The 18,145-nt window shown below is 34.8% G+C and overlaps 4 protein-coding genes across 4 annotated transcripts; 1 reads left to right on the forward strand and 3 right to left on the reverse strand.

Moving 5' to 3' along the window:
- Window positions 1–592, reverse strand: LOC124940741. The gene has a single exon (XM_047481275.1). It carries the CDS (start codon window positions 551–553, stop codon window positions 161–163), a length of 393 nt encoding a protein of 130 aa, XP_047337231.1. The 5' UTR covers window positions 554–592; the 3' UTR covers window positions 1–160.
- A 2,871-nt stretch (window positions 593–3,463) lies between these two features.
- LOC124939725 lies at window positions 3,464–3,889 on the reverse strand. Its single transcript, XM_047480170.1, has one exon. The coding sequence runs from the start codon at window positions 3,887–3,889 to the stop codon at window positions 3,464–3,466; it is 426 nt and encodes a 141-aa protein (XP_047336126.1).
- Window positions 3,890–4,651: 762 nt separating this feature from the next.
- LOC124940367 lies at window positions 4,652–5,092 on the forward strand. Its single transcript, XM_047480879.1, has one exon. The coding sequence runs from the start codon at window positions 4,660–4,662 to the stop codon at window positions 5,077–5,079; it is 420 nt and encodes a 139-aa protein (XP_047336835.1). The 5' UTR covers window positions 4,652–4,659; the 3' UTR covers window positions 5,080–5,092.
- Window positions 5,093–5,135: 43 nt separating this feature from the next.
- On the reverse strand, window positions 5,136–6,401 carry LOC124940366 (50S ribosomal protein L6, chloroplastic-like). Its single transcript, XM_047480878.1, has 3 exons — window positions 6,279–6,401; window positions 5,678–5,992; window positions 5,136–5,597 (listed from the first exon to the last, which is right to left on the reverse strand). The coding sequence occupies exons 1-3, from the start codon at window positions 6,302–6,304 to the stop codon at window positions 5,261–5,263; spliced, it is 678 nt and encodes a 225-aa protein (XP_047336834.1). The 5' UTR covers window positions 6,305–6,401; the 3' UTR covers window positions 5,136–5,260.
- Between the last annotated feature and the right edge of the window lie 11,744 nt (window positions 6,402–18,145).

Raw genomic sequence — 18,145 nt, forward strand, 5'->3', positions numbered from 1 at the left:
TAACAATGGGAATTGATTGATCAATAAACAGGAAAAACTAGTAGTTTTATTGCAAAATTTAATTTATTGACCTAGGTAAAATGTAATAGACAAGAAAGGAAGGCAATTACAGAGGGTGGGTATCCGATGATCTATAATAATAAGAAAATATGTATTCAATTCAATGTGCAGCAAGCATATCATTACTGAAGGCGTCATCGATGATAACGGAGGCAGGTGAATCTGTAGGCGGACTGGAGTTGTTGATAAAGAAGAAAGATCTAGCCGCCATTAGCTTCTTCCTCTGCGGAAATCTGGGACCGTTGATCCTTCCCGTGAAGCAGAGGAAATTAGCGTCGTCATTGGCCTCCGCGTGAAGATTTGGGATCCGATGCGGCGGCGATTGGATTCCGATCGAAGAGATCATGAGCTTGAAATCAATTCGGTGAGACGAGGACCTGGCGTTGATTCGAGAATCACGAAGCTTCGCAAGAGCTCCTGGCTTGAGGAATCTAAGGTATGTTTCGTGGGATTTCTTGGAAGATGATGGCGGCGTTGGGATGATGATCTTCATGGCCGCCGGTAAAAGAAGGATGATGAAAAGAAGTGAGAAATTGGGGGTTTTAAGGAGAGATGCTGCTTGGCGGGAAGACACGGAATAATAGGTTTTGAGAGACAAAATATGTTTGAGGCGCCGTTTCCCTACAGACGCGCCCATTGCTTTTAGAGGGAACTCCGCAAATACTCAAATTTGTTAATAAAAATATATATATATATATATATATATAATTTTAATCAATTTCAACTATTATTTACATTTTTTTATTTTACTCTACATATTTTTTATTACTTTATTATTTTAGTGACAATATTTGAATAGAGTAGATTAAATGTTTTAAAATTATTTATTTATATAAAATTTTAAAATATATATAATAAATTGAACAAAGGGAGGAGGCATGTTGTTTCCCTTTTTTGTATAATTTTTTTAATTTATATTTATTATTTTTTCACGATATAAATTATAGATTTATTAGATTAAAGAGAAAAGATTGAAAAGTAGAATATAATAAGTTATATAGATTATATATATTATATAAATATTATAATATATTTATAAGGAAACTAATATTATAATATAATAATAATATTATTATAATTTATATAATATTATGATAATATTTTATTTATATTATTTTATATTATAACATTAATCATATTTTTTATTTTTAAATAAATAAAAAGATAAAATATTTATTTCTTTTATAAATTTATAAATGATCTCATTGAGTTTTTTAATTGAATCTTCTTTTAGAAAAAAAAAAAAAAAGGTTGCGTCACTTCTTCCGCCCATATTCACTTTTTTTTTTTTTTTTTTATTTATTGGAGAATTTAACGAAATGACCATAAGAAGGGATTCAAATGAGTTGGTGACCACCGCATAAAATTTATTGCGCTGGTGATCACTTAATATTTTTTTGACGAAAATGTCCCTGTCGCGATACGCAATTGGATGTCATGTGAAAAGTATTCAATGTCTTTAATATTTAATATATTTTCTCTCATTTCTCCCATTTTTTTTTTATTTCTTGTTATCTGTCTTCTCCTCATTCTCTCTAAAACCCTAAACGTCGAACAACCAGACGACCGAACCCCGACAATGAAATCATAGCGAAGGCAACCATGAATGAGTACAAGGATGTCTAGTTAGGGGTGTTCAACCGACCGGTTAAACGGTTCCGGTTAAGACCGATTTTGTCTTTTATTTTACAAACCGGTTAACTGGCCGTTAATGGTATCGGTTTTACCGGTTCTGGTTCTACCGGTTTTAGTCGGTTCCTGTCAGTTAACCGGGTTTAACAGAAACCGATAATTCAATTTTTTAAATTAATTAATAAATTTTGAAATTTAAATTATTATTTGGACTTTCCTATTATATTATTCTCCATCCTTTCTTGTCTATATTATAATATATTATATTATTATTATAATATATTTTATTGACATATTTAGAAATATGTTATAATATATTATTTTATTTTAACAATATAATATATTTTATAGCTATTTTGTTTAACTATTTTGATTTTGTTGACTTATAATTCTAAGTTATTGTATCGTTATAAAAATAATTTTATATATTTTAATGAAATTATTACTGTTTGTTTTTAATTTATTTTTGTAATTTTTTTTATATAAATTATAGTGTTTTTAAGAAATAATTCAATAAAAATTATAATTTAAAATTTTAAAATAAAAAAGATTTATAGATTATTAAATATTATTTATAAAATAACTAGTACAAATTAAAAAATATAAAAATATATAATTAAATTATTACCGGTCGGTTAAACCGTTAGAAAAATAGGTAAACCGAAAACCGAACCGTTTAACCGGTAAAAAACCGGTTAACCAAAACCGCTAACCAATAAACCGTTAAAATGAAACCGGTTAACTATCGGTTCAGTTAAGTTACCGCTTTTCCATTTTTTTTAACAGCCCTATGTCCGGTACTGATATGCTTCTTTATCCTTCGCTCATTGTTGTTTATTTCTTGTTTGAACGCATAGTAGGGTTTAGTTTTTTTTTTTAATTGCCTTGATTGAATTCAGATGTGGATGGAGTCCCTGTTGATGATGTTGGATGCGGTGGTGCGGTCTCATGTTAATTCGCCTTGCGGAGCGGGCGCGATTATTGATTAATTGATAGTTATCGATTGTGTATCGCGATTGCGTCTCGCGAATGTCTATAAGAGTTTTTCTATAAGTTTGGACTATGATTTGTTTTGATCTATCTTGTTGTTTAGGCGATCGAAATGAGTAAGAATGATGGTGAAAGAATTGTATTTGTAACACTGTTGGGACAACTTGTTTTATTCTCTTGTTAAAAAAGTTCTTGTATTAAGTCGTCGACATTCTAGTTTATTTATATATCATATAAAATATGAAGAGAAGAGAAAAGCCATGAAGAGAAGAGAAAAGCGCTCATCATCTCCATCTTAGGGTTTAAGGCGGAGAAGTGATGGGAAGAAAAAAATGAAAAAATTGTTTTTTTTTATAAGGGGGTTGCGAGACGCATGCGTATTGCCTCTCGCGAAAGAGTAAAATGGTCTTCAATCAGGATAAATGACCTTCAGTGCGATGTTTTTACCCATAGGAGAATTGCAGTTTTGTCAGGAGCCACGGAGTAATTAAGGACAATGATAGTCAAGATCAAACAAGATCAAGAATGTTGTTACATTCACTTGGGCTTGGGGTCGAACTAAAAATTAACTATTTATAATTATGAGAAATCTTACTTATTATTCAAAACAATACGCTCTTTACAAAGAAAGAAAGACAATTAAGAATCGGAACCTTTTTTAATCAGTAAAAGCAAAGTTAGTAAGTAAAACATGTTACACAACAACATATAATCTCGGCAGATGCAAGATTATATCCTCCTATCTATCTATCTATCATATACAAGAAGAAAGGACTAAAATTCATCGTGCAACATTACTACTACTACTACTACTTAACGCATCATCATCCTCGGAGGAATCAACAGGTGAATCTGTGGGCGGCGGACTGGTAAAGAAGAAAGATCTACCCGCCATTAACTTCTTCCTCTGCGGAAATCTAGGACCGTTGTTCATCCTTCCCGTGAAGCAGAGGACACTACCATCGTCATTGGCCTCCGCCGGGGGCGATTGCACCATTCCATTGATGGGAGGAGGAGGAGGAGAGATCTCGATCTTCTTCAATTCATTACGCTGAGACGACATCATTGCGCTGATTCGAGAATCACGAATCTTCGCAAGAGCTCCTGGCTTAAGGTATCTAAGGTATGTTGTTTTTTCCGAGGATTTATTCTTCTTGGAAGAAGAAGAAGATGATGATTGCGTTGGTGTTGTTGTTGGGATCTTCATGGCCGGTTGTTAATAAAAAACTTTTATGAATAATATATGAAGATAAGATTGGACAATTGAGAAAAATGGGGTTTTAAGGACGAGGCACTGCTTGGCGGGAAGACACACTTCCTTATGAATAGGTTTCAGACACAAAAATATATGTCCGTTGAGGACCCCCCCGTTTCCTTATAACCAATTCCTCATGTAACTGATATTTAAAAAAATAACATTTGTTCATATTAATTAATTTCAATACATATAAAAATATTTAAATTGCAAAGTCAATCAATTCTAACAAAAAGTTGCACACCAATGTCACGTTCAATGGGGTCACTATTAATTGGTCTTTGGGGACAATTTTATGTGTTAGTGAATTGTGATTTGTGATACAAGACACGCCTTAATTTGATTTTATACAATTCTTCCAATTAAATAAATAAATAAAGAGATCTTAATTATTGGATATGGTGTTACTAATTAGACCATTTCACACCGGAGGAGGACGTCTCTCCATGATATAAACTCATTCTTTGCACGTCTGTCTCAACAATGTTTTAAAAATACTAAACAGCACTCGTTAAGTTCTTCCCTGCAAATGCAATTGTCAACAACTATCATCATTTTTTTCATTCCTGCAACTAATTAACAAGATCAGCCCAGGCCTCTCTAACAATTACTGATCATACCTCCTCTCACTTGTTCCTTTTCAAATGATATTTGTTAATCTTGGCTGATCTTTCTAAATTTGACAGGCTTTTAAAGATAACTCCGCCCCCCAAAAGCTGATCATGGTTCATACAATTGAAGTAGGTGACACAGGAAGAGTAAGCGATCTCATGACTCTTGAACTAGACTCCACAAATCCACCAACCAAGAAAAGGTCCATCCAAACTGGCGTCTCGGTTTATTGCGGTACAACAAAAAAAAAGCTTCATGTTACTAGACCATCCTCCTCATCCTCAGCATATAGAACAAGTAGAAAGACGGGAAGCACCCACATGAATAGGAAGATTTCCCGTGTCAATGTTCCCATGCTCAGCTCTGAAGACATTTCTGCAGATAATACTCCGGTCAGAGGATCATCTCGTATAGTTGAAATAGTCGACCTGAAATGTGGAAAACCTGAGGGAACGTGGCCTGTCCGAATCACTACACGACTCAAGAAACTGGGCTTCACAAAACTGACGTCTTCTAAATCTGGCAAATAAGTTATTAGTCTCTTTGTATTAATGTTTGTTTTTGTTTGTTTATTTGACTGTTCAATAGTTATAGACATGATATGATATACAATTTAATCGAAATGTATTGCTAATGAATTGGAAATAGGATGTATGTTTCTTCATCAATTTTACAAAATGGATACTGTTAACAAAAAGGCAAACAAAAACATCACTTCTTTTTCCCAGCTTTACCCTCTTTTCTTCTAATGATTTCATCAGCATACTTGACTCCCTTACCCTTGTATGGTTCAGGCGGCCTCCATTTTCTGATGGAAGCTGCAAATTCGCCAATGACGCTCTTATCATACCCGCTCACCACTATTCTAGTGTTTTCCTCCACCTTCACCTGCAGGCCATCTGGGATTTCCATCCTAACCGGATGAGAGAAACCCAGATTCAAAACCAAGTCTTTTCCTTCAAGTATGGCACGGTACCCAACACCCACTAGTTGGAGCCGTTTATCAAATCCTTTAGAGACACCCACCACCACGTTGTCAGTCAGAGTCCTGATAAAAATAACAAACCAAATTTCAATAACAATTCAGTAATGAAGAGAATAGTTCTCATTTCCATCAAGTACCTCTACCTGAACAAGCCATGCATTTGGTTGGCCCTTCTGGTTTCCAGTGCCTTTCTGACTCTAAGTTCCCCGGATTCCTCTTTCTCAACCTTAACTTCACGCGGATAAGTGATTGAAAGCTGGCCAAGAGGACCCTTTACACTCAAACCCTGTCCTTCCAATAAAATTGTCACATTGGATGGGATACCAATTGGTTGCTTTCCAATTCTAGATTCTTTACACTCAATATTGCTCTTCTTTGTGAAACCAACACGAATTGCAGCAGGTCTAGCAGAAATACAAATTCTGCTCCTCTCACTCCAAAAGGAAGAGTTCAAGTTGCTGACAATTAGAAGAAAATCAACGTAAATGGAAAACCAACCAACTCCCATTTTCTCATTCACATATATATTCATCTGGAAGACCAATTAGACACCATTTGGAAAACATACACATTGACATAGCTGCAACCCCAAATTGCAGCTTCCATATTGGAATTAAATCTCACAATTAAAACAACAAATTAAGAAGCAGATTTCCATACATCAACATATTAAACCGTAGCATAAAGCCCTAAAATTTGAGTCATTTCTTGATATTGACTATACAGTAGGAGGAGAAGTCTTACGCAGTCTGAAAGGAAGTAGAAGCCATGGGAATCAGCTTTGTGGCTTGCGCCGATGGTTGGATCGGAATGGTGGGATTGTGCAAGAAAGGCGGACGAGGCCTCAGCTTCGGCTTCCACTTTTTTTTCTTTTTTTTTTTAACTTAGAAAATGAAGACCTATCTAATTACAACGGACAACGGGACCGGGAAATTTGATGAAATGGCCCCCATAACAGGGGAAATTCCAAAAAGGGCCCCCGCCTACTAAAGTTGGCAAAAAGGGCCCTTTTGCCCCGCGAAATGTCGGAAATACCCCTTCGGCGCCATTTCTTACGCTCAAAGACGCGAATTACCAATCACGCGATTCATCTAAATCGCGTGAGTTCATCACCGCGATTTAGATGAAACGCGTGATTAGTAATTCGCGTTTTTAAATGTACGCGATTTACCATGCACGCGATTTAATCTAAATCGCGGTGATGAACTCACGCGATTTAGATTAAATCGCGTCCATGGTAAATCGCGTCTTTAGTCGTATATATAATATTTCGGCCCTAATTTAAATCAAAACCACCCCGATTCTCCCTCCCACTCCGACTTCCAAAACCACGTCTTCTCAACTGCCGACTTCCTTCAACATCGATCAAGATCATCGTTCCTCAACATCGTTCCTCGTCCAACATCTTCGACTTTCCACCGTCTATTCGACATCATCGTCTTTCCACCGTCTTTTTGACATATTCCGGTGAGTTTAGGGCTTAATAGTTAGGGTTAGGTGTTGATGTGTATTATTCCGTTTATATTGATTTATATTGATGTATTTAGGGTTTAGGGTTTGGTTCTGGTTTCGTTTATGTGTGTAAATGCTTTTAGGGTATATGACGAGTATTGTATCAGTGTTCTTATTCTGCATGCATGCATTTCACGCTTATTCATTCATTTCTCGTTTAAGAAATGACATTTCCGTTTTTGTTATGTGCTTGTGAAGAAATGGTATTTAGGGTTAGGGTTTAACTTTTGCTGCTTTACTGCACCTTAATAGAATGGCAATGAGACAGGTTTCGTGTTTGTTATGTGCTTCTGAAGAAATGGTATTTAGGGTTAGGGTTTAACTTTTGCTGCTTTACTGCACCTTATTAGAATGCCAATGAGACAGGTTTCGATGTTATATTAAGAAATTTAGTCAACACGTGCTCCTAATTTGCCGTGCTGAATCAAAAGCCATAAATGATCCACACTGTATGTTCACTTTCTTGGACCATATTGCACTTGCTATAGGAAGCAAATATATCTTTCACTTTTACCTTGATTGAATGCATTTCTAAAAGTTGATCAAGTGTTAATATGTTTAATTGGAGGCTGCATCTAGATGAGTGTTCTTATATTGAATACATTGATTGTAAAATCCTTTTTGATGAGTGGATGACTCGGGAATATATATGTGCATCTATACACTAGATGCTATGATTGAACTGGACCAAACTATTTTCTGTCATGATTTATTCTGTTCCATTTTTGTTGTTGGTCTTACTATTTAATTAAATACTTATTTTGTTTTGCTAATTATCATGGTGATCCCATCTTCTTCCTTGTTTTGTAGATGGAGTCCACTACAATACCCGAGTTTGCTGGGAGGGTATCCTGGAAAACCAATATGGGAAATATTGCTGCCAAGTTTGCCAAGATGAATCTAACTGAAAGGGTAGAGGAAACCCAATTCAGATTCTTATTCAAAGGGCACCCGTTACTGCGTTTCTCAGGAATGATTATACACCACATGCTCCTCAGGAAGTCCAACTCAAATTCTATGGAGATGAAGTTCCTTGTGAATGGAGAAGAGCTGTGCTTCGGGATGAGGGAGTTTGCATTGGTTACAGGTCTCAATTTTGGGAGATTCCCTAATGAGCAAACAATTTTCAACCAGGTTGAAGAATCTCCAACTTTGGTTCTTAAATATTTTAAACGTATTCCACTTATTAGAATAGCAGACCTTCATTCAAAATTCCTGTCCTGCTCTGATAGGGAAGATGCATGGAAATTGGGGCTGGTATACCTTGTTTCCCATTATCTCTTTGCCCTTGACCCGAGGAGGATAATAAATATGAAACTCTTCAGCATGGTCGATGACATCGACACCTTCCTCAATTTTCCATGGGGAAAGGTGGCCTTTAGAGCAACCATGAAGGGTTTGAGCAGAGACCTTGATCGCTACAGGACGCTGTATCTGCAGAAGAAGGATGCCGCCTCGGGGAAGAAGAAGAACAAAGACAAAGAAAAAGATGTCGATGTTTCTTATACCGTATATGGGTTCGCACTAGCCTTACAAGTGTGGACTTATGAGGTGATCCAAACTTTTGTCCCCAATCTTGCAATTAAAACGACGCTTCAAACTGAAGATCCTGTCTGCCCAAGAATAATACAGTACAAATCAAAGAGGAAGAGCACTGCCTCTGATCTTCAAACTGCCCTGCAAGGCACGATTGTTAAGCAAATGGAATTGTCTGAAGAAGAGAAGATCTTATATGCTGGGGATGACTTTGAAGATATGGGAGGTAATGTTTATGATGTCTTTTTTGATCTTGACTGCAGAAAGAGGAAATTTGGAGATATTGACGATGGAGTTCCTCATAAAAAAACTGTCATGAGGAAGAAAAGGCAAATTACTCCAGCCAAAGCCATAACTTCCACAAGAAGAAGAACCCGCAACCCTACCCCCAGCACCAGCACCAGCAGCTCTTATTCAGTCGAGAGCGCCACGAGTAGAAAAGACGAAGAAGAAGAAGAAGACGAAGACGAAGAATCCTCTCCCCCAACTCCAACAGCAACAACTCCCCACGATAGATGTAGATTGGATCAACTTTCGAAGGAGCTAAATGAATTCAAAACTGTAATGAGAAAGGAACTGACTCTCTTCAAAACTGAAATGAGAAATGAAATAAGGCTCATCAAAACCGAAATGAGAGATGACATAATTCTCATTAAAGGGATGTTAAAGCAACTACAGCAAGGGGAGAATGATGTGGTGAACACTGAGGACAATGATGTGGTGATTTTGGAGAAAGACAATGCTGTGCTTGTGGAGGAGAATGAAGTTGAGGTATGTATTTCTTGTATTTCCTTGAATTTGGATAATTGGTGCATTTCTTGCATTTCGACTAATTGCACAGGCTTTTCTGTTTATTGTAGGATGGACAAGAGGAAGACAATGATGTGCTGATTTTGGAGAAAGACAATGTTGGGCTTGTGGAGGATAATGAAGTTGAGGTATGTATTTCTTGCATTTCCTTGCATTTGTATAATTGGTGCATTTCTTGCATTTCGACTTATTGAAGGCTTTTCTGTTTATTGTAGGATGGACAGGAGGAAGACAATGTTGGGCTTGTGGAGAAAAAAATTGTTGAGGAGGACAATGAAAACGAAGAGAAGACAGTTGAAGATGGTGTTAAAAATACTGAGGTATGCATTTCTTGCATTTGGTGCAATTCGCGCACTTTTCCTAATTCTTGCATTTGGACTAATTGAAGGGCTTTTCTGTTTATTGTAGGATGGACAGGAAAAAGACATTGTTGGTCTCTTGGAGAAAACCACTGTTGGGGAGGGGGAGGACAATGGCAATGAAGAGCAGACAGTTGAAGATGGTGAAAAAAATTTCGAGGTATGCATTTCTTGCATTTGGTGCAATTCGCGCACTTTTCCTAATTCTTTCATTTGGACTAATTGAAGGGCTTTTCTGTTTATTGTAGGATGGACAGGAAAAAGACATTGTTGGTCTCTTGGAGAAGAACACTGTTGGGGAGGGGGAGGACAATGAAAATGAAGAGCAGACAGTTGAAGATGTGGAAGAAAATTTCGAGGTATGCATTTCATGCATTTGGTGCAATTCGCGCACTTTGCCTATTTCTTGCCTTTGGACTAATTGAATGGCTTTTCTGGTTTTTGTAGGATGGGCTTTTGTTGGAAATGGAGAAGATAGTTGAAGATGGGGAACACAATACTGAGGTATGCATTTCATGCATTTGGTGCAATTCGCGCACTTTGCCTATTTCTTGCCTTTGGACTAATTGAATGGCTTTTCTGGTTTTTGTAGGATGGGCTTTTGTTGGAAATGGAGAAGATAGTTGAAGATGGGGAACACAATACTGAGGTATGCATTTCATGCATTTGGTGCAATTCGCGCACTTTGCCTATTTCTTGCCTTTTGACTAATTGAATGGCTTTTCTGGTTTTTGTAGGATGGGCTTTTGTTGGAAATGGAGAAGATAGTTGAAGATGGGGAACACAATACTGAGGTATGCATTTCATGCATTTGGTGCAATTCGCGCACTTTGCCTATTTCTTGCCTTTGGACTAATTGAATGGCTTTTCTGGTTTTTGTAGGATGGGATTTTGTTGGAAATGGAGAAGATAGTTGAAGATGGGGAACACAATACTGAGGTATGCATTTCATGCATTTGGTGCAATTCGCGCACTTTGCCTATTTCTTGCCTTTTGACTAATTGAATGGCTTTTCTGGTTTTTGTAGGATGGGCTTTTGTTGGAAATGGAGAAGATAGTTGAAGATGGGGAACACAATACTGAGGTATGCATTTCATGCATTTGGTGCAATTCGCGCACTTTGCCTATTTCTTGCCTTTGGACTAATTGAATGGCTTTTCTGGTTTTTGTAGGATGGGATTTTGTTGGAAATGGAGAAGACAGTTGAAGATGGGGAACACAATACTGAGGTATGCATTTGGTGCAATTCGCGCACTTTACCTATTTCTTGCCTTTGGACTAATTGAAGGGCTTTTCTGGTTTTTGTAGGATGGGCTTTTGTTGGAAATTGAGAAGACAGTTGAAGTTGGTTGTCACAATACTGAGGTACTCGTTCATGCATTTCCGAGGAATTTACTCTGACAGCACGCAGTCTCCACTTGCAATTCTTATCCAAACATTTCACAACCCAAAGTTCTTTTTTTGACTTCAACACTTTGAATTCAAAATGATTAGTCATGGCATATTTATATAACCTCAGCTGAAGTTCTTTTTTATTCTCAAACAAAGAACCGACTTCCAATCCGATTCCGGTACTTACTGCCTCATGTAAAGGATTTTCACTACTTGGTATGCTACTAGCAACCCATTCACTGCAGCTTGGTTGAGTACGAACAACAACATTGTTTTGTTGTGTACTAGGAACCCAAGAACCGCTTGGATTTGGATTGGTACTAGGAACCCAATCAGAACTACTAGGTTGGGTAATAGGAACCCAATCATCATCAGCATCATCCCCCACATTCAGACGCAAATGTTCATCTTCAATGTCATTTTCAAAGAAAACCTCACGCTGCATCGGGAAGACGTCGGGGTCATCAATTTCTGGAACAGCTACACTTTCTTGAGTTGGTAGTGACTTCTCTACTAAGGATACACACAATGGAGTGCGGTTGTGGACTGAAACTGCTTCATGTAAAAAGAACTCCACATCCACATCTTTTTTTATATCAGTTATATAAGAAAATTTGGCAATCATGCCAGGAGCATTATACTTGGCTTGAAGCAATAAATCATATCTAGATTTGTCAACATCGGTAGCAGAATAAATTTGATCAACTAATTGGGCATAAGTAGAATTTTGGGGAACAATCATACCGCTGTTTGACTTTGCAGAAAAATGAGTAAGATCGTCCGTAGTTTTCCACTCTCCATCAAAGTAAAGAAGTACAGGTACTTGAGCTGCAATTGAAGTACAAGTCCTTAACCCTCTCTATATTATATTAAAGCTATAATTAAAGTACAACACATACAAGTAAATAGACACCAACTAAATAACATCTTCAAATAAGTATTCAAATTGAACAAACTTTGTTTCTTACAAGACTCTAATGAAATCAAGTCTATCAGTACTAACAAATAATAACATATAACAATTGTTAGGTGTAAATGAACTAACTGAAAGAGAAATATGATTGAGTAAAGACTGTTTATACCAAAACCATATATATACCCAGCTTTATACTCTATCAAGTTCAAAATTTATCATCATTGTTAATAAATAAGCCAAGGTTCAATATATAAGAAACAATCCATAGAAGTACAGGTTAGGGTTTGATGATAAACAATTTCAGATATTATTCTTCCTTTCAATTCAATTCATTTCTTCTATCTGAATCTTTCATCTCTCTTACTCTCTTAGTAATGATAACTAAGAGTGTTTACGTAATCAAATCATTTCAATCATCCACAAATTACCCTTACTTTATTTGAATAGCAATTTAAATATTACATAAACATACCCATTTTGAGAACGAAGATGTGTGGGTAAGCTGCTGCTGCTCGTGGTCGGGTTCTTCAGGGTATCGTGGTGTCGTCGTAGTCGTCCGCTGCTGCTGCTCGTGGTCGAGTTCTTCAGGGGAGGGTCGAGTCGGAGTGGCGAAAGCGAGAGAAGAGAGAAGGGGAAATTAAGGATTCGTGGTTTTGTTATAAATTAGGGCACAGAAATAATATATACGATGAAAGACGTGAATTGTTATTCACGTGTTTCATCTAAAACACGTGAATAAACTCACGCGTTTTATTGTGAAATGAATTCACGTGTTTCATCTAAAACACGTGAATAAACTCACGCGTTTTAATGTGAAATGCATTCACGCGTTTCATCTAAAACGCGTGAGTTTATTCACGCGTTTTAGATGAAACACGTGAATAGCAACATTGTTCCTTGTTCCTTGTTGTTTGAGTTATGTGGAGAATATGCGTGAATAACAACATTGTTCCTTGTTGTTTGAGTTATGTGGCGAATAACAACATTGTTCCTTGTTGTTTGATTATACACAATACGCGTGAGTTATGAGGATAAGTTATGATATTGTTAACATAAGTAATAAAGCATAAATAGAAGAATATTCAGTAATATAAACCACCATAAATCATAAATATCCAAATTAAGTATTGTTATAAACCATAAATATCATAAATATCAAAAATAAGCCATAAATAGAAGAAGAACAGTAAGTCTAAACAACTCCAAATTAAGTAAGCAAATGCTGCAAATCACAAGCAGCAACAGATTGAAGCAACTTTGTATGAGGAACAACATGTTCATCCAATATGCTTGACAAAGCAGCCGCTGTCTCAAAAAGACAATTGTCGGGGAGAACATCAAAATCCTTTTCTTCAATTGATCGATACCTGCTGTCTATCTCGAAGTATACTATTATAGTTTTCGCATCCCTTGGCTCAGCAAATGGATAATCTGGATTATCCGATTCTTTAATAGTACCACCTCCAGCAACTATTAACTCAATGAGATCCTGTTTGTAAAGTGTGTTGAAATTCCCTACAAATATAAAAATGTAACCGTCGAACAGTTTCGAACGCTGAAAAACCAACAAAGAAGATAATTTCAGTTATCATGCAAAAAAAGAAAAAGTACAGATAGGAGGAATAATACCAAACTCACATTATTCAACAACAGAAGTCTGCCTTTTCTAGGACCACCTTGGGCTCCATGATTATCATGTTTAACCTCATAAGGTTCCTCATCAACACAGTTTTCTGTTTCCAATGATGATTTTATCCCTAAACAAATGTGTATGAAAATAATTTTTAATCTAATTTAACAGACATATGTATGAAAATAATCTTGTTAACAGAGACTCACAATCAATAGTAAGGACCCATTTCCCGTTCAGAATTGCCTTCAATACTTTTTGAGTTCGGCCGCATGCACCATTGGGATCAGTGTAAGCAATAACATGAGTTACATCTTCTCTCCACTTCGGAGACACCCTTGCACCAAAAGTGCGAGCAAATTCAACTATCAACAACTGTGTAAAACAATAATATAATGGTTATTACATACAAAACTAGTTAATATGGACATAGTAGAGAGAATAGAACATACATTATTTTCAGGTGATAATTGATTGGGACATAAGGTCATAACAGTGTTTGTTGCCTGCATATTATAAAAAAAAAGAGTTGAACGAACTGAGAAAACAATTTTATTAAAATCCATTTTAATACATACCATTTTGTTGAACGAACTGAGAAAACCAGACGGCAGCTCCTGATCTAAATACTACAATATCCATCATTATAAACAGCAGAATATACATCAATAGCTAACCATACAATATTCATGTAATTGAAAATCAACAATCAATCAGTATATATAGGAAAACCAAACCTTAAACCCTAAATACAACAATATCCATGAATATGAATGGCAGAATATACATCGAAACCTAACCCTAAACATAAATACTATAATATCTATCAATATAAATGGCAAAATATACATCAAAACCTAACCATAAACCTAAATACATCAATATCCATTATAAACAGCATAATATACATCAAAACCAAACCCTAAACCTAAATACATCCATATAAATGGCAGAATATACATCGACACCTAACCCTAAACCCAAATACTTCGATATACATAGGAAACGGCATAATATACATCAAAACCAAACCTTTACCCCTAAATACACCAATATCCATGAATATAAACGGTAAATATACATCAAAACCTAACCCTAAACCTAAATACTTCGATATACATAGGAAACGGCATAATATACATCAAAACCAATCCTTTAACCCTAAATACATCCATATCCATGAATATAAACGGTAAATATACATCAAAACCTAAGTCTAAACCCTAAGCCCTAAACTGACCTGATGATGTTGAAGAACGATGATGTTGGAAGGATCTCGAAGATGTTGAGGAACGATGATGTTGAGGAACAATGATGTTGAGGAACGCTGATGTTGAGGAACGATGATCTTGATGGATGTGGGAATGGAAAGTCGGCCGCAGTCGGAGTGGGAGGGAGAATCGGGGAGGTTTTGTTTAAAATTAGGGCGTGAAAATTATATATAAGACTAAAGACGCGATTTACCATGGACGCGATTTAATCTAAATCGCGTGAGTTCATCACCGCGATTTAGATTAAATCGCGTGCATGGTAAATCGCGTACATTTAAAAACGCGAATTACTGATCACGCGTTTCATCTAAATCGCGGTGATGAACTCACGCGATTTAGATGAATCGCGTGATTGGTAATTCGCGTCTTTGAGCGTAAGAAATGGCGCCGAAGGGGTATTTCCGACATTTCGCGGGGCAAAAGGGCCCTTTTTGCCAACTTTAGTAGGCGGGGGCCCTTTTTGGAATTTCCCCTGTTATGGGGGCCATTTCATCAAATTTCCCACGGGACCGGCCATACACGGTGTGTTTGATTCAGCTTATAAACTGATTATGGTGTGTATAATAATAATAATAAAATATAAATTGAAACATATATATTTCCTTCTTATTTTTTTACGCACAAATCCAAAGTTTATGATTAATTTATTATATTTATATATCCTCTTTACTTTATTTTTATTTATTTTAAAATTAGTATAATATTATTTTTTCAAATATTATAAATTTTTTAAATATAAAAAGAGAAATGATGTGGGAGAGAAAGAGAGATAAATTATAAGCCATCTCATTTTTACTCAAATTCTCTCCCCAAATTTCATTCCCAATCATTTCTTATTAAAAAATATAAAAATATATTTTTATATATTTATTTAATTATTTACTACAAAAACAATGACAAAAATACTTATTTAATTAAAATTTTATATTAATAAAATCTTATAAAAATTAATATATTTATATAATTTATTTTAAAATAAACTATTTTTTAATTTAAATAATTTATTAATAAATAAAAAATATATTTATATATATATTATTAATTATTAAATATTATAAAAATATATAAATAAATAAATAAACCGGAGTATAAACTTAATAGGGTTTACATAGGAGACATAATTATAGAGATAAAATGTGAGGCAAAAACGTTGTATTTATTATTCTTTAAAATGAAATATGGTGGCGGATGAAATGGAGTAACTCATTTGAGTGAACCACTATAAATCTATATTTTTTTGTCTTTTTCTTTTTTCGATAAGAGTCGAGTTGATGATGTGAGATGAATCTAAAAAAAGATGCGCTCACTTGCGTTGGATCTTGAGATGACAACGGGTACCCTATATGTCGGGTAGTGAAGTATCTATCTCCGAACCTAATTTTCATTATATTACCCGACCCCAATCCCGAACCCAATAAGTATCTGTATACTTTTATTCTCATCCCCGATTCATCGGGTACCCCATTACGTACCCAATTAAATAACTTATAAAATTATAGATATTGAAGAAAGAGAAACATTAATATTTTTAAAATTATTAATATTGAAATATTAAAAATATAAATAAAATTATTACTTATTTACATATTATTATTTTTTTATTTTTTTTTATAAATCTTAAAAAAATAAACTAAAATGAGAAAAATATAAATTATAGAAAAAGATAGAAAATAAATATGAAAGAATGAACAATATTTTGTTATTAAAATAAAAGTTAAAGTTAAAAATTTATGTAAAGAAATATATTTTTGGAAATATAAAAAATTTAAAGATAAAGTATAGTTTATTTATGAATGTTTGGAATGAAATATGGATAAGACTAAATTAAATGATGTATATTTAATGATATTTGTAATGATGACGAATTTGAAAAGTCACACGTATTTATATTTTTGATTCGATTCGGTATTCGTATTCGAATTTTTATATTCGTATTCGTAATTTTGTGATTCGAATTCGAATAAAAATATTCGATTCGACAAATAAACTAATACGAATACAAAATCAAGATATTCGATTCGGTATTCGTTAATATTCGATTATATATATATATATTGTATTATATATATATATATATTATATATATATATATATTATTATTATATATATATATATACCATATATATATATATATACCATATATATATATATATATTATATATATATATTATATATATATATATATATAATATATATATATATATACCATTTTATAAATATTATTTATTCTAAAACCCTAGTACATATATATATTTCTTCGGTTGAAAACTTGAAACCCACGTCTAGTCATTCTACTGCTAATCACTCAAAACCTACCACCGCCTCCATCTTATCTCTTCTCTTCTCCAGTCGACGTTACTTCGGTCGTCGCCGCCGCCTCCATGTAGTTCTCTTCTCCGCTCGTCGTTTTCTCCACTCAACACTACTCTAGTGATTTCTCCGATGAATCCTTTTCTTCTTCGGCTATGTATTTCTTGACCAACTGTAACCCATATCTAACATGACTATTAAATATTGTATATCATTTAGAATATAGATATATTTTTTAACATTTTAAACTCTAATTATATATTTGTTATGAAAGGGAGAGAAAACTATGATCGAGATAAATGATGATGAATGTGATGGTGTCTTGCGAATTGAGAATGTGAATGTTGATGGGGAGAAAGATAAGAAAGAAGGTAAAGATGATGAGGTTGAGGAAGAAGGTAAAAATGTGAAAGATGGTAAAGATGATGAAGTTGAGGAAGATAACGGGCATTTTGAAAGGAAAAAGAGAAAGAAAGTTTTCAATTATAAATTTTAAACTTTAATTCTTGAGATTTCCACCAAGCCAAGGCATCAAACTGTACACTTGTATCCTCGTCTTAAGTTCTAAAAACCACTTTCTCCAAGTAAATATTCAAATCCGATGAACCTCAACATTATCCAAATAACGATCAAACATAGACAAACCAGAAGGCACAAATTTTTCTTTAGACGTGGAGTTCGCACACGTATAAGAACATTGTACTGAAGTAGTAGACTTTCGGGATTTTGATTGATCAACTTCAACATACTCAAAGAACAAGTTATATAATGCTTCTCGAACCTTCATCACATTTGTAAGTGCTTCAACCTCACTATATATGTTATCGAAAGCAAAATCAACCAACCTCATTTTGAACCTAGGGTCTAGTATCGCT

Source organism: Impatiens glandulifera, chromosome 5 (genome assembly GCF_907164915.1).
Source record: "Impatiens glandulifera chromosome 5, dImpGla2.1, whole genome shotgun sequence".
In the NCBI taxonomy this organism is placed as follows: Eukaryota; Viridiplantae; Streptophyta; class Magnoliopsida; order Ericales; family Balsaminaceae; genus Impatiens; species Impatiens glandulifera.

Bases quoted from the DNA above. Each gene is read 5' to 3' on its own strand.
- LOC124940741 (XM_047481275.1), bottom strand. From the start codon at position 553: ATGAAGATCATCATCCCAACGCCGCCATCATCTTCCAAGAAATCCCAC.
- LOC124939725 (XM_047480170.1), bottom strand. From the start codon at position 3,889: ATGAAGATCCCAACAACAACACCAACGCAATCATCATCTTCTTCTTCT.
- LOC124940366 (XM_047480878.1), bottom strand. From the start codon at position 6,304: ATGGCTTCTACTTCCTTTCAGACTGC. The intron at 5,993-6,278 runs GTAAGACTTCTC...TCTAATTGTCAG, and splicing joins TCTACTTCCTTTCAGACTGC to CAACTTGAACTCTTCCTTTT. The intron at 5,598-5,677 runs GTAGAGGTACTT...TATTTTTATCAG, and splicing joins CAAATGCATGGCTTGTTCAG to GACTCTGACTGACAACGTGG.
- LOC124940367 (XM_047480879.1), top strand. From the start codon at position 4,660: ATGGTTCATACAATTGAAGTAGGTGACACAGGAAGAGTAAGCGATCTC.